This window comes from Cetorhinus maximus, chromosome 13 (genome assembly GCF_964194155.1).
Source record: "Cetorhinus maximus chromosome 13, sCetMax3.hap1.1, whole genome shotgun sequence".
NCBI classification, from domain to species: Eukaryota; Metazoa; Chordata; class Chondrichthyes; order Lamniformes; family Cetorhinidae; genus Cetorhinus; species Cetorhinus maximus.
This window is the reverse complement of record NC_135891.1, coordinates 38,093,786-38,118,113: the sequence shown is the minus strand read 5'-3', so window position 1 is coordinate 38,118,113 and position 24,328 is coordinate 38,093,786. Positions and strand designations below refer to the sequence as shown.

The 24,328-nt window shown below is 44.6% G+C and overlaps 1 protein-coding gene across 1 annotated transcript; it reads left to right on the top strand.

Annotated features, from left to right (window-relative positions):
- Nucleotides 1–13,213: 13,213 nt before the first annotated feature.
- LOC144688561 (tumor necrosis factor receptor superfamily member 6B-like) lies at nucleotides 13,214–22,783 on the top strand. Its single transcript, XM_078555290.1, is given in 5 exon segments — nucleotides 13,214–13,316; nucleotides 15,852–16,239; nucleotides 17,666–17,863; nucleotides 20,936–21,218; nucleotides 21,220–22,783. Coding segments are annotated over 5 exon segments (954 nt in total). The 5' UTR covers nucleotides 13,214–13,277; the 3' UTR covers nucleotides 21,266–22,783.
- Nucleotides 22,784–24,328: the final 1,545 nt, after the last annotated feature.

Below are 24,328 nucleotides of genomic sequence, written 5' to 3'. Positions count from 1 at the left end.
GCATCCAGAGCTGCCAGCTCTACTTTGAACGGACCTTAGTTGGTTGCCTCTCTAGGTTAAGCAATTAGAGTGCATTTTCCCCTACAACATCAATACAAACAGTCCGGATTGGGTGATTTCATTTGAGGAAAAAAAGGGGTTGGGTGGCAGGATGTCTTTCATGTATGTAGAAAAAATATATGTGAAAGGACAGGTACAGACCACAAAATCCATTCATTCTATCACACCTGTTGTGTTTTGGCACATCCATTACTTTCATTACCTTTGCCTGCCCCTACATACACTCGCACGCACGCGTGCAGACACACACACACTCTCACACACTATCTCACGTTCACACACACACTCACTGATGCTATCTCTCACACAGTTGTACTGCCAATTCTGCATCATTCTGATCCAGATGCCAGTTTGCTTATCACTAACATTGAAAATTTAAGTCCGTTGCTAACATCAGTAAGTTTAGGACATTTCCATGGGGCTGGAAAAGGTGAAGTTTCAAATCCTAATGAGTGGTATTGATGATCGAATTTGATTTTAAAACCAGAATAGCAGAAGATAAGAAAAAAATATAAGAAAATGCCAAGCAACCCTTTAAAGTTCATCCGTATTGTACCTTAACTTTCTAGTATTAAATTATGGCCCAAAACCTACGATCTCTGGATGGTCATACCCTGGAGGTGTCCCACATGATATGCTGGGGGATTCCTCGGGAGTCCTGACATACTTGACGAAATACGAATTACCTGGGAAGCTTTGACTTCCGATGGGCAATTTTGCTGCGTCTGGAACCTTCTGAAACTCTTGAGTTAAAATCGAAGACTTTGAATGGGTCCAACTTACTTACCAGAATAGTTACCCAGGAAATGTTAGAAGGATCAAAACCAGTTCTAAATCCTGAGTAACTACACCACTGATCCCTTCCCCAGGACTCCCCACTGGACCCTCCAACTACCTCCCCCCCAACCACCCAACGACCCTCCTGACCAACCGACAGCCCCCCTGATCCCAACCTACCCTACTTCCTCACCTACTTACCTGCTACCCTATCTTCTCAACCACCCACCTTCCACCCTACCCCCTTGCCCACTTACCTTACACAGAATCACAGTGCAGAAAGAGGCCCTTCGGCCCATGGAGTCTACACCGACATGTGAGAAACACCTGACCTACCTAATCCCATTTACCAGCACTTGGCCCATAGCCTTGAATGTTATGATGTGCCAAGTGCTCATCCAGGTACTTTTTAAAGGCTGTGAGGCAACCCGCCTCCAACACCCACCCAGGCAGTGCATTCCAGACCGTCACCACCCTCTGGGTAAAAAGGTTTTTCCTCACATCCCCCTAAACCTCCTGCCCCTCACCTTGAACTTATGCCCCCTTGTGACTGACCCTTCAACTAAGGGGAACAGCTGCTCCCTATCCACCCTGTCCATGCCCCTCATAATCTTGTACACCTCAATCAGGTCGCCCCTCAGTCTTCTCTGCTCCAGCGAAAACAACCCAAATCTATCCAACCTCTCTTCATAACTTAAATGTTTCATCCCAGGCAACATCCTGATGAATCTCCTCTGCACCCCCTCCAGTGCAATCACATCCTTCCTATAATGTGGCGACCAGAACTGCACACAGTACTCCAGCTGTGGCCTCACCAAGGTTCTACACAACTCCAACATAACCTCCCTACTTTTGTAATCTATGCTTCGATTGAGGCACTAACATGCCCCTCTGCCTTCAGAGATCTATGGATACACACACCAAGGTCCCTTTGTTCCTCAGAACTCCCTAATGCCATGCCGTTCATTGAATACTTCCTTGTCAAATTACTCCTTCCAAAGTGTATCACCTCACACTTTTCAGGGTTAAATTCCATCTGCCACTTATCTGCCCATTTGACCATCCCTTCTATATCTTCCTGTAGCCCAAGACACTCAACCTCACTGTTAACCACCCGGCCAATCTTTGTGTCATCCGCAAACTTACTAATCCTACCCCCCACATAATCATCTATGTCGTTTATATAAATGACAAATAATAGGGGACCGAGCACAGATCCCTGTGGTACGCCACTGGACACTGGCTTCCAGTCACTAAAGCATCCTTCTGTCATCACCCTCTGCCTCCTACAACTAAGCCAATTTTGAATCCACCTTATCAAATTACCCTGTATCCCATGTGCATTTGCCTTCTTTATAAGTCTGCCATGTGGGGCCTTGTCAAAGGCTTTGCTGAAATCCATATAAACTACATCAACTGCACTACCCTCATCTGCACACCTGGTCACCACCTCAAAAAATTCAATCAAGTTTGTTAGGCATGACTTCCCTCTGACAAAGCCATGCTGACTATCCCTGATCAAACCTTTCTTCTCCAAGTGGAGATACTCTTCTTCAGAAATTTCACCAATAGTTTCCCTACCACTGACGTGAGACACACTGGCCTGTAGTTCCCTGGCTTATCTCTACAACCCTCCTTAAATAGTGGAACCACGTTAGCTGTTCTCTAGTCCTCTGGCACCTCCCCTGTGGCCAGAGAGGAATTAAAAATTTGGGTCAGAGCCTCTGCGATCTCCTCCCTTGCTTCCCTCAGCAGTCTGGGACAAAAATCATCTGGACCTGTAGATTTGTCCACTTTTAAGCCTGCGAACACTTCTAATACCTTGTCGCTCCCTATATCAATTTGCTTAAGAACCTTGCAGTCTATCTCCCTGCGTTCAATACCTTCATCCTCATTCTCTTGGGTGAAGACGGACGTGAGGTATTCATTCAACATTCTAGCGATGTCTTCTGGCTCCACCCACAGATTGCCCCCTTGGTCCCTTATGGGCCCTACTCTTTCCCTGGTTATCCTCTTCCCATTGATATACTTATAGAATATCTTGGGATTTTCCCTACTTTTACCAGCCATAGCTTTCTCATATCCCATCTTTGCTCTCCTAATTGCTTTCTTAAGCTCCACCCTGCACCGTCTGTACTCCACTAATGCCTCTGCTGATTTGCTTCCCTTGTACCTGCTAAAAGCCTCTCTTTTCCTGCTCATCGTAAACTGAATATCTCTGGTCATCCATGGTTCTCTGGGCTTGTTACTCCTTCCTATCACCCTAGAGGGAACATGTTGAGCCTGTACCCTCTCCATTTCCTTTTTGAACACCCCCCACTTTTCCTCTGTAGATTTCCCCACGAGTAACTGTTCCCAATCTACCTTGGCCAGATCCTGCCTTATTTTACTAAAATCCACTCTCCCCCAATCCAAAACATTTTTTTGCAACTTATCGATTTCTTTGTCCTTAACAAACTTAAACTGTACCATGTTGTGGTCGCTATCGCTAAACTGCTCCCCCATCACTACCTCAGCCACCTGTCCGGCTTCATTCCCCAGAATTAGGTCCAGCAATGCACCGTCCCTTGTTGGACCCTCTACATATTGACCTATAAAGTTCTCCTGTACACATTTCAAGAAATCCACTCCATCCAAGCCCTTAACACTATGTCTATCCCAATTAATGTTGGGAAAGTTGAAATCACTTAATATAATTACCCTATTGTTATTGTTTTTACACACCTCCACAAATTGTGCACATATTTGCTCCTCAATTTCCCGCTGACTATCTGGGCGTCTATAATAAACACCTAAGTGGAGGCGTTAGTGGTGATCTTTCAGGAATCACTGGAGTCAGGGAGGGTCCCAGAGGACTGGAAAATCGCTAATGTAACCCCCCCCCCCCCCAACGTTTAAGAAGGGAGTGAGGCAAAAGACGGGAAATTCCAGGCTGATTAGCCTGACCTCGGTCGTTGGTAAGATTTTAGAGTCCATTATTAAGGATGAGATTTCAGAATACTTGGAAGTGCATTGTAAAATCGGGCAAAGTCAGCATGGTTTCATAAAGGGGAGGTCATGCCTGACAAATCTGTTAGAATTCTTTGAGGAGGTAACGAGTAGGTTAGACAAAGGAGAGCCAATGAATGTTATCTACTTGGACTTCCAAAAGGCCTTTGACAAGGCGCCGCACAGGAGACTGCTCAGTAAGATAAGAGCCCATGGTGTTAGAGGCAAAGTACTAGAATGGATAGAAGATTGGCTGTCTGGCAGCAGGCAGAGAGTGAGGATAAGGGGGTCCTTCTCAGGATGGCGGCCAGCGACTAGTGGAGTTCTGCAGGGGTCTGTGTTGGGTCCACAACTTTTCACTTTGTACATTAATGATCTAGATGAAGGAACTGAGGGCATCCTGACTAAGTTTGCAGATGATACAAAGATAGGTGGAGGGACAAGTAGTACTGAGGAGGCGGGGAGGCTGCAGAAGGATTTGGACAGGTTAGGAGAATGGGCAAAGAAGTGGCAGATGGAATACAACGTGGACAATTGTGAGGTCATGCACTTTGGTAGGAAGAATAGAGGCATAGACTATTTTCTAACTGGGGAGAGAATTCAGAAATCTGGAGTGCAAAGGGACTTGGGAGTCCTAGTCCAGGATTCTCTTAAGGTTAACTTGCAGGTTGAGTCGGTAGTTAGGAAGGCAAATGCAATGTTGGCATTTATTTCCAGAGGACTAGAATATAAAAGCAGGGATGTGCTGCTGAGGCTTTATAAGGCTCTGGTCAGACCACATTTAGAATATTGTGAGCAATTTTGGGCCCTGTATCTCAGGAAGGATGTGCTGGCCCTGGAGAGGGTCCAGAGGAGGTTCACGAGAATGATCCCAGGAATGAAAGGCTTAACATATGAGGAACATTTGAGGACTCTGGGTCTATACTCGATGGAGTTTAGAAGGATGAGGGGCGATCTGATTGAAACTTACAGAATACTGAAAGGCCTGGAGCGTGGACGTGGGGAAGATGTTTCCATTAGTAGGAGAGACTAAGACCCGAGGGCACAGCCTCAGAGTAAAGGGAAGACCTTTTAGAACAGAGATGAGGAGAAACTTCTTTAGCCAGAGAGTGGTGAATCTATGGAATTCATTGCCACAGAAGGCTGTGAAGGCGAGGTCATTGAGTGTATTTAAGACTGAGATAGATAGGTTCTTGATTGGTCAGGGGATCAAAGGTTACGGGGAGAAGGCAGGAGAATGGGGCTGAGAAACTTATCAGCCATGATTGAATGGCGGAGCAGACTCGATGGGCTGAATGGCCTAATTTCTGCTCCTATGTCTTATGGTCTTTTGGTCAATATCAAGTCTACCATTAACCAAGTCAGAACTCGCATCAATATAACACTTCCTGATGTCCTAAAGTGCTTAATAATCAAATCAATTACTTTTGAAGTAGAGGTACTGTTGTTATGTAAGCAAATTGCAACCAGTTTGCACATAGCAAAATTGTACAAATAGCAAATGATAAATATCTAATTTTGGTAATATTACAGGATAAATGTCGCCAAAGGTACCTGGAGAACTCCATTTTCTTCAATGAATGCATGGGATCTTATTCAGCCACCTGAACAGACTGAAAGGATGGCATATTAAATTGTAGCCATAAAGACACTAGCTCTGTTAATGCAGCATTCCCTTGGTACTGTACTGGAATATGAACTTAGAATGGGGCTAATCACCATGGCAGGGCATCTAACAGAGACTTGCTCTTGCAACTTTAGGTTTACAAAAATCGCACATGGCAAGCTGCTGAAAATGCAAGCCGATAACATCACATTAAATGAAACAGAGCATCTGGGGCCTTTGTGATTAGGGCAAGCAACTATGTATCTCCTAATCAATTAAATTGAAGGATTGTGAAATTGACAGTGCAAGGACTAAAAAGCAAATGTTTGTTGAGTGAGTTCAATGTTAAATCAAGTACAGAGGGAAAAATTGGAATGGGAGAGGAGAGACAGGAGAAATTAAATTGTTTGTCAGGGAATCGAGGGATATGGGGAGTGGGCGGGAAAGTAGAGGCAGAAGATCAGCCATGGAGTGCAGGCTTGAGGGCCAAATAGTTTACTCCTCACATTTCTTATGCTTTTATTTAAATATGTTGAAAATTTTAAAATGAGCAACTCAAACCTGAAGGAATGAGATTCAGCACTTGTAATAGTTTTCACTGCAAGATAGGTTAATTGGCAGTAATCAACCATTTGCACATTGTTAATAGAATCTCTCACAGCTAAAGAGTTCCCTTTGTCTGAATCCATGCTTAGTTAAATGTGCGTGGACCATAAATTTTTCCAGCGTTTTCTGATTTAAGAAGTTATTAAATGACAGTTCTTTTACAAACATGAAAGAAAATAACAAACAACACAAGTTACCATTTTATTTATTGCCGTTTGAAAGAAGATTCAAAACGGGTTTGGATATGTTTGATGTTTAACTAGATGTAGAGTTAAATGATTATCTTATTCTAAGAGTACTCCCACCCACCCTTCCTTCAACTGTATCTGCCTGTTCCATTCTACAATAACCCACAGAGCTCCAAGGAATTACAATTTCAGGTGCTATGATGTGAAAGAAACTTTCCTATTGCAGCAATAAATTTAATTAAACACCAGGAGCAATGTTCAACTGCACCCATGGAGAGAGCAACAATGTTAATGCTTCAAGTCATTCGTCAGAACTCCTAAAATTTATTTCAAATTTCCAGCAGCTGCAACATTTGTTTTCAGGAGAAAAAAATGTAAGATTAACCTGAAACTAAAAGGATGCCCTGAAGCTCAAGTCATCCATACAGTTTAATAAATCTACAGCAATGAGTCAGGCAAGAATTTAATTCCTCGGTTGTGTGATCTTGGTTATGAATCATCTGATAGCAATGTTGCCTCCGAGTCAAATGGTTGTAGGTTGAAATCCCATTCCAGAAACTTGGATAGAAAATGCTTGCCAACACGCCAATGCAGTACTGAGGGAATGGGGCACTGTGTCCTTCAGCCACTTCTGCTCTTTTTTTGAATGGATACAAAAGATTTCAAGGCACTATTCTGAGGAAGAGCAGGGGAATTTTTTCCAGTGAACTGGCCAATACTTAGCACTCAATCAGCATCACTAGAATCATAATGTCATTAGTACATTGCTGTTTGTGGGAGCGTGCCTGAATCCTATATTACAACTGTCTAGGAGTGAAGACCTCATTCTATATTTTTATAAAATGTGTATCAGCATGGCTAATTTATAAAATGCTTAAAACTGCACAAATGCTTTAAAGTCATGACACGCTATAACTCTCACAAAAGGAATTTCTAGCTTTCAGAACAGCAGCAACCTTGTTATCTCTAAAGAGGTGCTGATGCCCCCTGTTACTGCAGATATCAAATCCCAAGGAATTGTACAAAGGCCCTTTACATTTGTAAGGCCAGGCCCTGACTAACAGAGATGGTCCATCTGTAAGGACGAAAGGACCCTGAAACCTCTATTGAAGTTGTTAATGGTTGAAACATTAAACATCTCAAGAACCCAGACCAGGAATATACATCCTTTGTGCAAACCAAGGTGGAAAAGTGGGAGTCATGTCACATGATACAACCCCCCACCCGCCATGACATCTTTGTCAATCTCTCCTTTGACCTATCATGCTTCACCTGCTCTACCCTCCTTAAATAGTATAAATTTCATCACATTTCTATTTCTCTTTAGCTCGGAAGAAATGTCCTAAAGCAGTTCACAGCCAAAGACACATTCTTAAAATGTAGATACTCTTGGGGCAGAATTTTGCCATTGGAGAGCGGCGGGCGGGGCCCGTTCGCTGATGCGTAAAATGACGCGGGATGACGTCAGGCAGAACCCCCGACATCATCCCGCCCCATTTAAATTTTCAGGAAGGCGGGGGTGCAGCAAAATCAGCTGCGGGCCCGTCGACCTGTCAATGGCTAATTGAGGCCATTGACAGGATCATTTAACCAATTAAAGGACCTGCCCATCCAACCTTAAGGTTGGCGGGCAGGCCAGGAGCCCCGGTGGCAAATAGAGAAAACATGAAACCTCATCCAGCGGCGGGATGAGGTTTCATGCAGGGTTTTAAGAATTTTAATACAGTTATTTTGTAAATTATGAACAAGTCCCAACTCAATGTGACATTGTCACGAGGGGGACATGTAAGGGTTTTTTTTTCTATTTTTAATATTTTTCAAACTCCAGGCGATCTCCCTGAGGCTGCACTTAGCCTCAGGGAGAAGTGCGCTCTTTCGTGCACATGCGCGAAAGAGCACACTCTCGCTTTTAGGGAATACCCCCCCACCGCCCGCACAGGGAGCGCATAGTGCTCCCCGCCGGACGTCACACTTGGCGGGCCTTAATTGGCCCACCCACGTAAAATGGTGGTGCGGCCCGCTTTGCTGGCGGGGATCAGCTCCGCGCCCACCGGGGAGATTGGGTCGGGCCCGCCCGCCCGACAGGCAGAAAATTCTGCCCTTGGTACGGACGGAAGCGAGCTTAATTTAAACAGCCCTGCTTTCTCCTCTCACCACCCCTCTTGTAAGCAGAAAGCTGTTTTTGATTTCTCTCACCCCCAAAAGGGTCAAATGTTACCTGTTCCATGTTGTTCTTTCACAGAGTGCTTACCCTTGTTCTGCTATTAACACATACTGCTTTCTTACCTTTACCTCACTGTCAGCACCTTTTTTAGTCCTTACTATTACCATTAATACTCCCTTTGTCCTTTTGTTCATGACATCTTTGTCAATCTCTTCTTTGCCCCCATCCAGCTTCACCTGCTCCACCCCCTTTAGCAGTATAAATTTAATCACATTTCTACTTCTCTTTAGCTCTGAAGAAGTGTCATACGGACTTGAAATGTTAACTGTTTCTCTCTCCACTGATGGTGTCAGACCTGCCAAATTTTCCCAGTATTTTCTGTATTTGTTGACTTGGATGAGTCATTAAGTTTTCTTGTTACTAAGAATGTGCCCCAAAGCAGCTGTAACAGAACATGTGGCATACAGTTAAGTCTGTAAACTGAGTCACACCTTACCTGACGTAACACTTGGGTGTGGATAGAAGAAGTCTCATGGCATCAGGTCAAACACAGGCAAGGAATTACCAAGTGCTGCATCTCTTCAGCTGGTGAATCAGTGCTCCTCCATGTTGAACACCACTTGGAGGAAGCACTGAGGGTGGTAAGGGTGCACAATGTACTTTGGGTGTGGAACTTCAATGTCCATCACCAAGAGTGGCTCGGTAGCACCATCATAGACTGAGCTGGCCAAGGCCTAAAGGACATAGCTGCTAGACTGTGTCCGTGGAAAGTGGTGAGGGAACCAAAAGGAGGGAAGAACATACTTCACCTCATCCTCACCAACCTACCTACTGCAAATGCATCTGTTCATGACGGTATTGGTAGGAGTCCTTGTGGAGATGAAGCCCATATTCACATTGAGGATATCCTTCATCATGTTGTGTGGCACTACCACCGTGCTAAATGGGATAGATTTCAAACAGATCTAGCAAATGGGCAACCATGAGGCGCTGTGGGCCATCAGCAGCAGCAGCAGAATTGTACTCGACCACAATCTGTAACCTCCTGGCCCGGCATAGCCCCCACTCTACCATTACCACCAAGCCAGGGGATCAACCCTGGTTCAATGAGAAGTGCAGGAAGTCAGGCCAGGAGCAGCACCGGCATACCTAATAATGAGCTGTCAACCTGGTGAAGCTACAACACAGGACTACTTGCGTGCCAAACAGCATAAGCAGCAAGTGATAGAGCTAAGTGATTCCACAACCAATGGATCAGATCTAAGCTCTGCAGTCCTGCCACATCCACTCGTGAATGGTGGTGGTCAATTAAACAACTCACTGGTGAAGGAGGATCCACAAATATCTCCATCCTCAATGATGGGGGCCCAGCACATCAGTGCAAAAGGCCGAAGCATTTGCTACAATCTTCAGCCAGAAATGCTGGCGGGTGTATGGGAGCCTCTGGAGGAGATACATGAGGCTATTCTTGGCTTAGGCTCTGTGGTGAAGGAGTCTACGTGGACGATCACCAAAGCAATGAGCCACATGTCCGAGCGCCATGTGTCCTCTATGGAGAGAGTGACTCGCGTGAAGAGGCTCCTCCAGATCCATCAGGGCTTCCTGGGGATGCGCTCTGACCAGCAAGCCCTCACATTGGCATTGACCTCAGCTGATCAGTGCCAGTGTGGAAGATGGTCTGGGCACCAAGTTTCCCAGCTCGATGCCCATCCATCCATGGCGAACAGGGAGGTCCGAAGACCTCACATTGGCGCAGCAGCTGCCTATCGTCTCCACGGACACCTCTCAGGGTGCTCCAGATGAGGGCGGCATCTTCTCCGTCCCTCCCAGTTACCGTAGCATTCTGCGAGACTGCGACGACTGGGGAGATGCCAGCTGTGGAACTGGCAGCTCCCTCCCAGGCGGGGCGAGCACAGGTTCCACAGGTCAGAGGACGGCCGCCAAGCTCATCAAAGCCATCAGGACAGCAGAGTCAGCAGGCTGTCTCACAAGCTACTCCGAGCGATGGGGCAGCACTAAGACATGAAATGTAAACATAAGGCACCTTAGGTACACCATGGGTTTATCACTGGTGCTTTTGTGTTGGCCCAAGATGGTTTGCTTTGAATTGGAACACCATGATCATTTTTTTAAGTTTCTTTGCTTGTGATATTAAATTCAGACATGTGACCATGGCTGTGGGTGCCTCTTTTCCTTTGCTTGTGTATGGTTTCCAAAAATGTTATGAGTGCTTTGTGGGACATTCAGCTTTATTAACAAGGCCCTTGGTTACTTTTTATAACCTGGCAGATTTGGCACTTAGGTATTGAGTATGAAGCTACTGCCCAGGCTTGTCCTGGAGGGCCATCTGTGGTGTGCTAGCTGAAGGTTCATTGGATTAAAGCCTCCTGGGTGTCCCTGCCTCCCTACTGTATGCCCGGGTCAGCGTCTACCCCCTCAGCAATTCCCTGTGCATGCTCATCCTCGGACTCACTGCTGGACTCATCGTGTGCAGCCACTGCCACTGCATCAGCATCTTCATCGTCCACTGTACCCCCCCCCCCCCCCCCTTTCCAACGCAAGATTGTGGAGAGAGCAGCATGCTACCACTATCACCGACACACAATCTGGGGGCACTGGAGTGTGCCCCCGAGTGGTCCAGGCATCGGAAGTGCATCTTGAGAAGACGGATGGTTCTCTCCACCACAGCCATTGTGGAGGCCTGGCTCCTATTGTATCGTTGCTCAGCTTCCATTCTTGAATGGCGGAGAGGCGTCATGACCCACCTTCTGAGGGGATAGCCCTTGTTGCCCAGCAGCCATCCATCAAGCCGGACTGGAGCACTGAAGAGCCCCGGCACCTGGGAGTGTCTGAGGATGTAGGCGTCGTGGGAGCTGCCTGGGTACCTTGCACAGACTTGAAGAATCAGCATCCTGTGATCACACACTATCTGCACGTTCATGGAGTGGAAACTCTTCCTGTTGACGAAGGCATCGGGCTCACCTGCTGGCGCTTTGATGGCCACATGTGTACAGTCTATTGCACCCTGGACGCGGGGGAAGCCAGCAATGGCTGCAAAGCCTCTGGCTTGCTGTGTCTGGCTTGCCCAGTCCCAACGGTAGTGGATGAAGGTCAATGCACGGCTGAACAGAGCGTCTGTAACCTGCTTGACACAAGTGTAGACAACTGATTGGGAGACACCGCAAAGATCACCCACCAACCTCTGGAAGGAGCCAGAGGCACAGGAGTTGAGGGCAGCTGCGACCTTCAGAGCCACTGGCATGGGTTGTCCAACCACACAGTTAGTGGAGATCTCAGGCTCAATCATCTGACAGATATAGTTGACTCCCTTGAGAGATGGAGCCTCCTTTGGCACTGCACCTCAGACATATTAAGGTAGCTGCTTCGCCACTTGTATACCCTGCCAGCAGGATAGCGGCTTCATCTGCGGCCCCTTCTGCCTTGGTCCACCTCTTGTCCCTGCACCCCTTGTGCCTGTCCTCCCAAAGGTGGCTCCTCTGGAGGCTGAATGTGCACTCCTGGCCTCCTCCTCCTTCTAGCCCTCCCTTCCTCCTCAGAGGAGCTGCCTCCAGTGGACAGTTCAGCTCCCATTCCCAGGCAAAGGGAAGGCTTTCTGAAACCTACAGGCCCAGAAAAGATTATTCATTGCAGTGTGCTGACATGAAGGTTGAGAGTCTGGACAAAGCAGCTAGAGTGCGTTTTGAAGTACTGCAGATCACACAGGTGAGTTTCAATAACTTTGAAAAATAAATACTTGACAGTGCACACTCGCGACCCCAGTGAGCCCTCTTATCCCGTCCATGGATGAGGTTTATACAAATGTCTCCTATCCGCCTGCCCGTGCGCTGATCCGAAGATTGCACGGGCCCCGAAAAATAGGTATCGATTGGTGAGTCAAGGGCCTTAAGTGGCCCGTTACTTAATTAATTAATGGCGCATTGGACATCATCGCGTGCCCACCCAACAAAATATTGCGATGGCGCGCAGTGACGTCAGGACACTCGACCAACATCACCGCATGTCATTTTACGCATGAACATGCGAGGCTCCCCCCCCCCCCACCACGCACGCCAAAGGGAAAATTCTGCCCATTAACTCTGTTTCTCTCTGCTGCCAGACCTGCTGAGCTTTTCCAGCATTTTCTGCTTTTATTTTACTTGTTCCCTTTTGTGTTGTCCCAACATCCCTTTTGTTATTTAATCTCTCTATCTTTCCCTTTTTCCCTTCCTCCCCCTGTATTTCTGGACCCCTCTACTTGTGTGAGCAGTGTTGCATCTCTTGACTTTTTACAGTTCGGAAGGAAAGTCGCCGACCTGAAACTTTAATCCTTTCTCTCTCTCTCCACAGGTGATACCTGGCGTGCTGTGTGGGTGAAAAAAACACCTGGACTGAGGTTTCAACCGAAAAGTTTTTCACTGATAGAAACGTTCTTTCTAACTGAAACAAACTAACAAAAAGCGAATAAAGCAGAATGCGAGATATAAAACACTTAGCACCTTGTGACTTCGGGGCGAAGTCGTTTCCAAACATTGACATTTAAATATACAATAAATGACATTCCAAGAACTGTGCTCGCCCCTTAGAAACCGCCACACATTGTCTACCGCACCAGTAACTGTCATACCGCAATTTTCTAGTGTCTCAGAAATGATTAAAGGAACTAATTTTTTTTATTATTCCCATAAAATATATGTTTTGCTCGTTCGAGTTAAGGAAAAGGGGGAAATTCCACTGTCACAGGGCCACTTCCTTCTTCCTTGAGACGTATTTCAAACCTGTGGAGTCCAACCAAAACGTGCGGTTTTCAAGGAACTCCTGAGGGTGAGTCATCGGGCTTCGATGATCTCCGCTTATAAAATCATGCCCATAACAGGAGGGAGCCCAGAAGATGCGGCCCGACCAGAGGAAACTCACCATGATCTTCAAGGTAGGCAGATGAACGGACTCCATTATAATGGTCAAGCCAAAGACACTGCCCCATAGCCAACACATACCCGTGTATGTCACAGTGCGGAAAGGAGCCGGAATTTTCCAGCCCCTCACGCCGGCGACGGGGCAGAATTGGCCTAGAGTAGGTCCGCGAGCGCCCTGGGACCTCCAGGCGCTATGGCAACCGCCCGCCTTCGCGCGCGCTATCACACAGGCCGGTTACAGCCAGTCAGGGTGAAGCGCGCGCCCAGAAACTCACGTCGGCGCGGGAGGGAGGGAGCGAGCGAGCCACCCAACGCGCGCCGCGAGAAAGCTCCCCGAAGGCAGAGGGAATGCAGACTTGAAAATTCTCAGGCAAAGTTTTGAAAAGCAGAGAGAGAGAGAGAAAAAAAATGGCCAAGCTTTCCAATCAGGTGTCCATCGGTTCGGGCGCACGCCCGCCTGCCCAATTAGCGTCAAATTCTGGCCTATGTGAACAGGGATTTCAATGGGCAGGATTTCTCCCCAACCCCCCCACCTGCTGGGGGCAAAGTTGAATTGCGGGCGCGCACAGGTGCACCTCCGATCACTGCTCCCGATGGGAGGCGCGGCGCCATTTAACGTGGGCGGGCCAATTAAGGCCCATTCAGCGCGACATCTGCTCAGAAGCGCTGTGCGCTCCAGGGGGAGGGGGAGGAGGAGGAGGAGGGGGGAATCCCTAAACCCGAGAGTGCGTTCTTTCACGTATGCGCACGAAAGAGTGCTCCCATCTCCCTGAGGCTAAGTGCTGCCTCAGGGAGATCGGCTGTTCTGTCAAAAATATTAAAAATAAGAGAAAAAAAATGACACTATCACATGAGTTGGGACATGTCCATAATTTTACAAAAAACATTAATAATTTTTTTTTAAACCTACACGAAACCTCATCCCGCCTGTGGATGAGGTTTCATGCTTTTTCTAATTCCCACCAGGGTTCCTGGCCTGCCTGCCAACCTTACGGTTGGACAGGCAGGTCTATTAATTAGCTAAATTACTTTGTCAATGGCCTCAATTGGCCATTGACAGGTCGGCAGGCGCACATCTGATTTTGCTGCACCCCCGCCTACCGGAAAATTTAAATGGGGAGCGGTGACATTGGGAGTTCCGCCCAACGTCACCATGCGTCATTTTACACATCAGTGGGCAGGCCCCGCCCTCCACTCGCTGACCTCAATATCCTGCCCCAGGCCAATCCTGGGGGAATGGCAATCCTACTTATGTCAGGAATTTGGGCATGACAGAAGTCTACAGCAAGACCGTCAAATTGTAGTAAAGTGCAAAGATTCATTAAGCATGAAGCAAACTAGACTACACTGCTTAACAGGTTATACTTTCTTGTTTTGGCTGTGAACAATGAGCACACTAAAATCTGGACTGGAATAATCTTGTAGATGCTGTAGATTCACCTTGTAGACCAGCTACCAGGACAGTATGTTGATTTTTGATTTTTTTTTTTTTGTTATCTGGCATTAGCTTCTATTCCTAAAGAAGAATCACACATCCAGACCCTTTGGGAAGAATTTTTAAGTCGGGATGCAGGAACGCGCCTGACCTGATCGGACGCAAAATTGTGCGAGATGACGTCGGGCGAGCATCCCGACATCATCCCTTGCTCACGCGATATTTCAGTCGGCTGTACAAGTGTCAGAAGCGCTCCCACCAACAATTAAGAAGACAATTAAAGTTGTTACAGTTCCAATTGTTCCCGATTTTTTGTGGTCTGTCCAACCTTATGGTTGGCGGATGGTCGAATCTGCCAGGCAGACTTTGCAATTTTAATGAAACCTCATCCAAGGGCGGGATGAGGTTTCTGTTATTAAATTTTTTTAAAAGTATGGACATCATTTTCAACATTCATATGTTCAGGTGACTGATTGTGGTGCCTGGACATTTTTTTCTGGTTTTTAAGAACTTTATTTATTGGTTTCAAAATCTTCATCTCCCCAAGGCAGCTCTCTGGCTTCAGGGAGCTTTCTTTCAGCACTCGTCTGCACACGCGCTTACGTCAGCTCCTTCCCTCCACCCCCCCCACCCCGGCAGGGTGGTCGGGGGCCGATTGTGGGCAGCGGTCCACTCCCGGGCCCGTCAATCATGCCTGCACGCTGAACTAAAAATCCTTCCCCTTATGAATTTATACTTGTTCTGATGACTATGATATCATTTCATGCAGTTGGAAGCCTGTATGCAAGCCAAGGTTGCAACGGTTCACTTAAAGTGTAAAAGAAAGTGTTTGAACTTATGCAGACATGTGTTCAAGCTACAGAATTTGAATACATGGTTTAATTCTTTTACAAAGCATAATACTAAGGCATGATTTTCTCACACTTGTCATTGTCTGCATTTGCACTGTTAGTGCACCAGTACTTGATGCATTTTTATACTTTATTATTTCGAGTTATTGGCATCTAGAACAAGTATTTGTGCAAAATTATTTTGGCTGTGATGTACTGAATGGTAATGATGGACTGTTTACATCACATTTAATTCTTATTTTTGGTTATAATTTCCCCAACAGTACCTCATCAATATTATACTAATAGAAAATGTTTCAAGTTCATTTGAACCAGTCAAAGCCAAGCCTACTTACCAAAGAAGAGATGCAATAACTGGTCAGATGGTGACATGTGAGCAGTGTCCACCTGGGACATTTGTGAAAGAACACTGTACTAGTACCCAACCAACAATATGTGAAGGCTGCCCAAATTTGCACTATACACAGTATTGGAACTACGTTCAGAAATGTCGCTACTGTAATGTCTTCTGTGGAGTCCACCAGTATGAAAAGCACCAGTGTAATTCTACACATAATAGAGTGTGCGAATGCAAAGCTGGCTATTATTTGGAGTTTGAATTCTGCCTGAAACAATCCAGCTGCTCTTATGGTGCTGGCGTAATTAAAATGGGTAAGTTTAGTATCTCCATTTTTAGAACTTACATTATCCATCTGTTGCCTTGACTATGTAGTTTGTTTTCAGGAATTATGATTCTATTACTTTTCTGTAAAAATATCCAATTACAAATCTTATAGAATAATTATATAAATTGGCAGAACTATAATTGATTTCCATTAGAATGTTTGATTATTTAAACTTATGAGGAATTGTTCATTGAAGTTATTCTTTAATCTTTTGATACTGTTTTATTCTTTCATGGGACCTGGGCATCACTAACATGGCCATCATGTGTTGCCCATCCCAAATTGCCCTTGAGAAGGTGGTGGTGCCTTGCCTTCTAACTGAAGGGCTTGCTAGGCCACTAGAGAGGGCAGTTAAGAGTCAATAGCATTTGCTGTGGGTCTGGAGTCACATGTAGGCCAAACCAGGTGAGGATGGCAGATTTCCTTCCCTAAAAGATATTAGTGAACAAGATGGGTTTTGCGAAAATCATTACTGAGACTAACTTTCAATTCCAGATTTATTTATTAAATTTAAACTCCACCAGCTGCCATGGTGCCTGTGTCCCCAGAGCAATAGCCTGGGCCTCTGGATTACCTCTATGTCAGCATTCCCACTGTGTTAGTGTGAAGTTTGCTGAAATTTGTTTTTTTTTTGACCAATTGACTTCTACACTTTTTGGGCCAATAAAACATTCGGTCAACGAGGGCCCAAACCACAATTTCCCATCTTTTCACCTGTCAACCACCCTCACTTAGAGCATATCACAATCTCAACAGGAATAAAAACAGGATAAGCATAACAAATTAAAAATAAGTTCACAGTCAACCAAAGCTTTTAATTTAGTGTTTGTTAATTAACAAGGAAACTTGAAGAATGGGTCCCCTAGGAATCTTACAGCATGCATTGGACAAACAAAAGAAGATGCTTGGTAGATTAAAAGTTTAACATATGCAGCATAAAAAAACAATAAAGACTAACACATCATTTGATGATATAGGTTTGGAAACTCAATATGAACCTGCTAGCCAAGCACTTAACTAACGTGATGAGAAAGTCCTGGACTGTCTCAATAGATAGCATTACTAAATACTTTGTTGTTAATGCTGTGGAATCCTTCTTGGATGATAAAATAGAATGATTAACTCCACTAATAAATTACTTATCAAGGATCTGTTGAGGTAATCATTGAACTAAATGTATTTACTTGATAGTTGAATTTGCCTATAAATTCAAAGTTTTTGTGAATGGGTTTAGTTCTTTTAATGGATTAGAATCACAGACCACAATTTTGTTTCCTCTTATCAGTCTGAAACAATAAAAAGGTCAGAATTCCACTTACTGCACAATGTACTACATGCTGCTTTATATGTAATGATATAAGTGGATCTTTACCATGAGTTTTAACAGAATCTGTGAATTTGGTATTTTCCAGGAACCCCATACAGTGATACAAATTGTGAGCTGTGTACCAATGGTTATTTTTCTCCCAGAGTTTCCAGTTCAGAACCTTGTTTTGTACACACAAACTGCACTGAAGAAGGCTTACAGGTTAATGTCCCAGGTAATCGATACCACAATACCCTGTGTACTTCCTGCAAGAGGCATGACAACAGAACTTTGGATGATTCAGGTGTGTAAAGTAATCTCATGGAATATTGTCCAAATAGCCAATATGTTACGTGAAATGGTTGGGTTTTTTTTTGAATGATAACTTGTCATCAAGATTCAGTTCCCTGACTAAATACCAATCTCGTTGGGGCGCTTTACTCATTCTGCTCTTCTTTAGAAGATGTGTTGCAAGAATAAAGCTGCATGAAAACTCCAAACAGATTCCATATGGCTCCCTTTATAGGATGGAAAGCTGGATTGGGAGTTGTCTACTAGGTCAGCCAACAATGTTACTGACTGGGAGATGGCCAACCATCACTATGTCTTGGACAGCTGGATTTCCTGTTTATTTTAATGCTGGTGGTTTAGGTTAAATGTGATTTAAAACTGCTGGCATTAAATAAAAGAAAGACTTGCATTTATATAGTGCCTTTTATGACCTCAGGACATCTCAGATATTTTACAATTAAGTTCTTTTGAAATGTAGTCATTGCTATAATGTAAAAAATATGGCAGACAATTTGCACACAGCAAGCTTCCAAAAACAGCAATAAGAAGATAATGACTAGGTAATCTGATATAATGATGTTCGTTGAGGGATTTAATATTCCCCAAGACACTGGGGATAACTTCCTTGTTCTTCTTTGAAATAGTGCCAAGGGACTTCTCATGTCCACCTGAGAGGGAAGATGGGGATCTCTGTTTATCATCTCATCTGAAAGATGGCACCACTGACAGTATAGCACTCACTCAGTACTGCTTTGGAGCATCAGCCTAAATATTGTTCTCAGGTCTCTTGAGTGGGTCTTGAATCCTTAACCTTCTGACTCAGAGGCAATGAACGAGAGCTATTCAAATAAAGCAGATCCATAGGGCTGAATTTTGTGGTTGGCGTGTGGGAGTGGGCCCGACACACTGACGCGTAAAATGATGCGCGACGATGTCGGATGTGTATTCCGATGTCATCATGCGCCATCGCGATATATAATTTGGTGGGCGCACGCCGGAGTCGGCTGCACGCTCGCCGAAATGTAAACGGCCTATTAAGGCCATTAAGAAATTAATTGAAGCAATTGTGAACGCCGCCCGTCCAACCTTAAGGCTGCCAGGTAGGCCAAAAGCCCAAGTGGCCTTCATGTTTTTCAGGAAGCCTCATCCACGAGCAGGATGAGGTTTCCTGGAGCTTTTATTAAATAAATAAATAAATTTTCATAAATATAAACACATGTCCCAACTCATGTGACTGGGACATGTTTAAATACATTTTAAAATAATTTATTCAATCATTTTAATATCCATTGAATCTCCCTGAAGCAGCTCCGTGCCTTAGGGAGATTGCTGCGCTCTTTCACGCATATGCGCGAAAGAGCGCTGGCCCCAACTCTCCCTCCTCCTGCCTGCACAGGTAGCACTGAGCGCTACCGGTCGCGTATTACGCTGGGCGGGCCTTAATTGGTCTGCCCGCATAAAATGGCGGTGCAGAGCCGATAGCAGACGGCAACCGGCTCCGCTCCCACCGAGCCCACCTGCCATATGAAAAATCCTGCCCATAAAATCTAGATTGGTAACTGGATTCATGGGAGTCAGTGGGGGGGGATAAATAAAGGAGAGTAACATATCTGTTTGCCTTTGCCACCAAAAGACTATATTAACATATAAAACTATATCTCCAAAACTTCCTTTATCAGGAGAGGTGAGAGTGACTGCCCTTGACATCAACGCAGCATTTGACCAAGTGTAGCATCAAGGAGCCCTAGCAAAACTGGAGTTAATGGGAATCAGGGGGAAGACTCTCCACTGGTTGTTGTGGTTGTTGGAGGTCAATCACTTCAGTTCAAGGATATCATTGCAGGAGCTCCTCAGGGTAATGTCCTAGGCCCAACCATCTTCAGCTGCTTCATCAATGACCTTCCTTCCATCATAAGGTCAAAAGTGGGGATGTTCGCTGATGATTGCACAATGCTCAGCACCATCCGCGGCTCCTCAGATACTGAAGCAGTCCGTGTCCAAATGCAGCAAGACCTGGACAATATCCAGGCTTGAGCTGACAAATGGCAAGTAACATTCATGCCACACAAATACCAGGCATTGGACATCTCCAACAAGAGAGAATCTAACCATTGCCCCTTGACATCCAATGGCATTACCATTGCTGAATTTCCCACTATCAATATCCTGGGTGTTGCCATTGACCAGAAACTGAACTGGACCAGCATCTAAATACTGTGGCTACAAGAGCAGGTCAGAGGCTAGGAACCCCGTGGCGAGTAACTCACCTCCTGACTCCCCAAAGTTTGTTCGCCATCTACAAGGCATAAGTCTTGAGTGTGATGGAATACTCTCCATCTGCCTGGATGAGTGCAGCTCCAACAACACTCAAGAAGCTCAATGCCATCCAGGACAAAGCAGCCCACTTGATTGGCACCCATCCACAAACATTCACTCCCTCTGCCAACGACGCACAGTGGCAGCAGTGTGTACCATCTACAAGATGCACTGCAAGAACTCAACAAGCCTCCTTAGACAGCACCTTCCAAACCCATGGCCACTACCATCTAGAAGGACAAGACTAGCAGACACATGGGAACACCACCACCTGGAAGTTTGCCTCCAAGCCACTCACTATCCTGACATGGAAACATATCACTGTTCCTTCATTGTCGCTGGGTCAAAATTCTGGAACTCCCTCCCTAACAGCACAGTGGGTGTACCTACACCACATGGACTGCAACGATTCAAGAAGGCAACTCACCAGCACCTTCTCAGGGCAATTGGGGATGGGCAATAAGTGCTGGCCTAGCCAGCGATGCCCACATCCCATGATGAATAAAAGAAAATTCACATGAGAATTGTATGGTACATTATATTAGTAACTGTTTTTCACATAGGCCTTCAGTTTGTGAAGCTCAGTGCAAGATTCAGTCAGGAGCTTTTTTGAGCTTTCAATGTATTTTGTGCAGAAAATGAAAACAAGACCAGAAAAACAGAAGGAGGTTTATTTCTGAATTGTTATATCCAAAACCTTCAACAGAAAGCTACGCACCAATGTAGCCCCCCTAATAAAATGCTAATTTAATTTTCTTTCTTTCAACAGCTGTTTCTTCCTGTAATGAAGCACTTATTCAGTTTGTGGCATATCAGAAGATTCCACTAAAGAAGCTAATGAGATTTATTAATCTACTTCAGATTGAAGGGGCAAAAAAAGTTAATAAACAATTGAGAATAGAGAATAAGTATATGATGCATGGAAAGTTACATCCCCTTCTAGTGAAATGGAAAGAAGGTATCAAGGAAAACCACCTACTAGAAAATACCCTGCGTATACTTGGAAAAGCAAAGTTGAAGAATGTTATAAAAAATGTACGAAAGCGTTTTATGTGAAGTGTCAACTCAGCTCTCAAAATTATTAATTCGCACTGAATGATTGCAGAGTACAACTAAACCATACAGACAAGAAGGCTCCAGGTTTTATTCCCAGTTTGTGCTGGAATAACTGATCTTTGCTGGATGCTACAATTAATTGACCTATGCACCTTTGTATTGTGGATGGGGAATACTCGCATGGCTTCCCACTTCTGCTGTGTGCCCCCCACCCCAACACCACAAAAACATGCATGTGTGTAGCATTTGACTCAGTTGTGGCACTTATCACTGGCTGGGATCACACATGAAGAATTGGCACTTGGACGAGATAGTGGGTAGTACGATAATGTGCAACTGCATTCCAGCAAATATTAGTCATCAAGGGAGAAGGAAAGAAATTTGAGGGATTTGACTGATGAGAACATTTGGGGCCAAATTTTGGCATCCTATTTGTCCCTGAGCTGTGTTCCTAACCCCATACCCTCTCCATTGTTAAGACTGCCAGTCTCTGCCCCTGTATCGGCCCATCTGCTGATCAAGCCCTCATTCATGCTTTCTATTCCAATGATCTACTGTCCAAGCCTCCCATCTTCCATGCGCCACAAGCCTCAGCTCATCTAAAAATCTGCTGCTCATATCTTACTCACATCAAGATGTGATGGTCTTAGAGAAGTGCAGAAGAGATTTACTGGAGTGGTACCAGGGATGGGAAACTTCAGCTATGTGGAGATACTAGAGAAGGTGGGGTTGTTCTCCTTAATACAAAGAAGATTTAAAAAAGAATGGCGGAAGCAGATTCAGTAATAACATTCAAAAGAGAATTGGATAAGTATTTGAATGGAAAGCATTTAAAAGACACTAGAGAAAGAGCACAGGATTGGGACAAACTGGATAGCTCTGCCAATGGGCTGGCACAGTCTTAGTGAGTTGAATGGCCTCCTTCTATGCTGTATCATTCTTTGAAAGATGCTATACAAATGTATATTGTTATTTATACAAAACAGGAATGTGAATAAAACAGTGTTAAATATTAAACAAAAACAAAAATACCTGGAAAAACTCAGCAGGTCTGACAGCATCTGCGGAGAGGAATACAGTTAACGTTTCGAGTCCATATGCGGACTTGAAACGTTAACTGTATCCCTCTCCGCAGATGCTGTCAGACCTGCTGAGTTTTTCCAGGTATTTTTGTTTTTGTTTCAGATTTCCAGCATCCTCGGTTTTTTGCTTTTATCTTAGTGTGAAATATTGTTTCATCATTGAAACAATCAATGCAAAAATTGACTTTTCTGAAAAACATATAATGCCCATTTTGTATATATAGATGTGCATAGTTTCTGCCATAGTATGTGTGGTAAAGTATATTATCATAAAGCACTTCTTACAATAAGATTTGCCAAATTACAATTAGATATTTATTTTTCTATTGAATTTTTTACATGTAAAGGCAAAGGTTTTAGAATTTGTGAAATAGCTTTGGGTAGGAATAGCAATTGTATCAGGAAAATTATAATGTTGCTCATTCATTTGGTCTGTTATTGTATTTTTCAATCAATTAAATTGATTTTCTAATTTTTTATTCATTTTTCAGCTTGCAATTCTATTGTGTTCCATGTGTCTTTTATTGTATATTACTGTATTTTACATTTCTCAACATATCAACATTCTTTAAGCTATTTAAATTGGTTAAAATCACCATGCTATTGGGTAGCAGTAGAGATTCTGAAAGGATTTTGTGTTGAAGTTATTGTTGTACCTTCAGTGGAGGTGGAGAGGAAATGCTAGTGGAGCAATCCAGTTCTATTCCAAGTTCTAAAGGCGAATTAATTAGAAGAAAGAAAGAACTTTAATTTACATCATGTCTAATCACAATAACAGGACATCCAAATACTTCAATAAAGTGTAGTCAGTATTGCACTAGAAGAAAATAGCTGGTGGATTTTCAATATATATTTTTCAGTTGTATCCCAACAAAGCTGGGAATTATGTGAACACAGAGACAGGAATGAATGTTGTTGGGTGAGCATGAGGATGAAACAATAAAAAGGAGAAACAGGTATACCAAAGACTAAGAGAGACAAAGGGCTGAATTTTACAGAAAGGCTCAAGATCTTGCCACTGGGAACTGATACAAGAGCTGTTGCCTTGTGAGTGGAGGTGGACGTGATTACATCATAGCTGGCCAATTAACTGGCTTGAGGCAGAGGAACTTCCCACTCAGACAGTGAGGCAGCATGAGATCATGCTGCAGGAAGCGTTAGTGCCATATTTAAAGGGCTGCCAGCACTCGGTCAAATGGAATGATGCATACAGGAAACAGAGACCTGAAGAACAAAGCATTATTTGGAATGGCTGAAGGATGATCCAAGGTTTACAGAACCTGCATCCCCACAGGTTCTCTTCAAGGCTGCTTGGACAATAAAGGGAGTTCCTCTTCCCCCTGTAGAGCTAGGTTGTGCAGGACATAACACACCATGATGATATTCAAAACCCTTGCTGGGGCATACTGAAGGTCTCCACCAGTTTGATCTAGGCATCTGAGCCGCATTTTCAGAAGCCCTATAGCCTGCTTGATGGTCGCTTAAGTTATCTATTGCTGGTGTTGTATCTCTCCTGTGCATCAGAGCTAAGGTAGTGGGTAGCCCTTATCACCCGGTATCAACCATTGAAGGCATGCAGGGGGCTTAAAGAGCTTTGGCACCTGGGACTACCTTGGTATGTAGGCATCGTGACATCTTCCCGGGAACCTTGCAAAGACTTGAAAGATTGTTTGTGCTGATCACAGACCAGTTAGTTGTACATTGAGCGAGTGGAAGCCATTCCTGTTGATGAAAGTTGCAAGCCAGTTTGTGGGAGCCATAGCCACATGCATGTAGTTGATGACATCCTACACCTGGAGGAATCCAGCAATGGCCCTGAGTCCTATAACCCTCTCAACTTGATTTTCCCGGTAGGAACAAAAACACACGTGTTGATTGGCCATCTTGAATGTGGCATTGGTGATAAAAACAAAAACAAAAAACTGCGGATGCTGGAAATCCAAAACAAAAACAGAAATATCTGGAAAAACTCAGCAGGTCTGGCAGCATCGGCGGAGAAGAGCAAAGTTGACATTTCAAGTCCT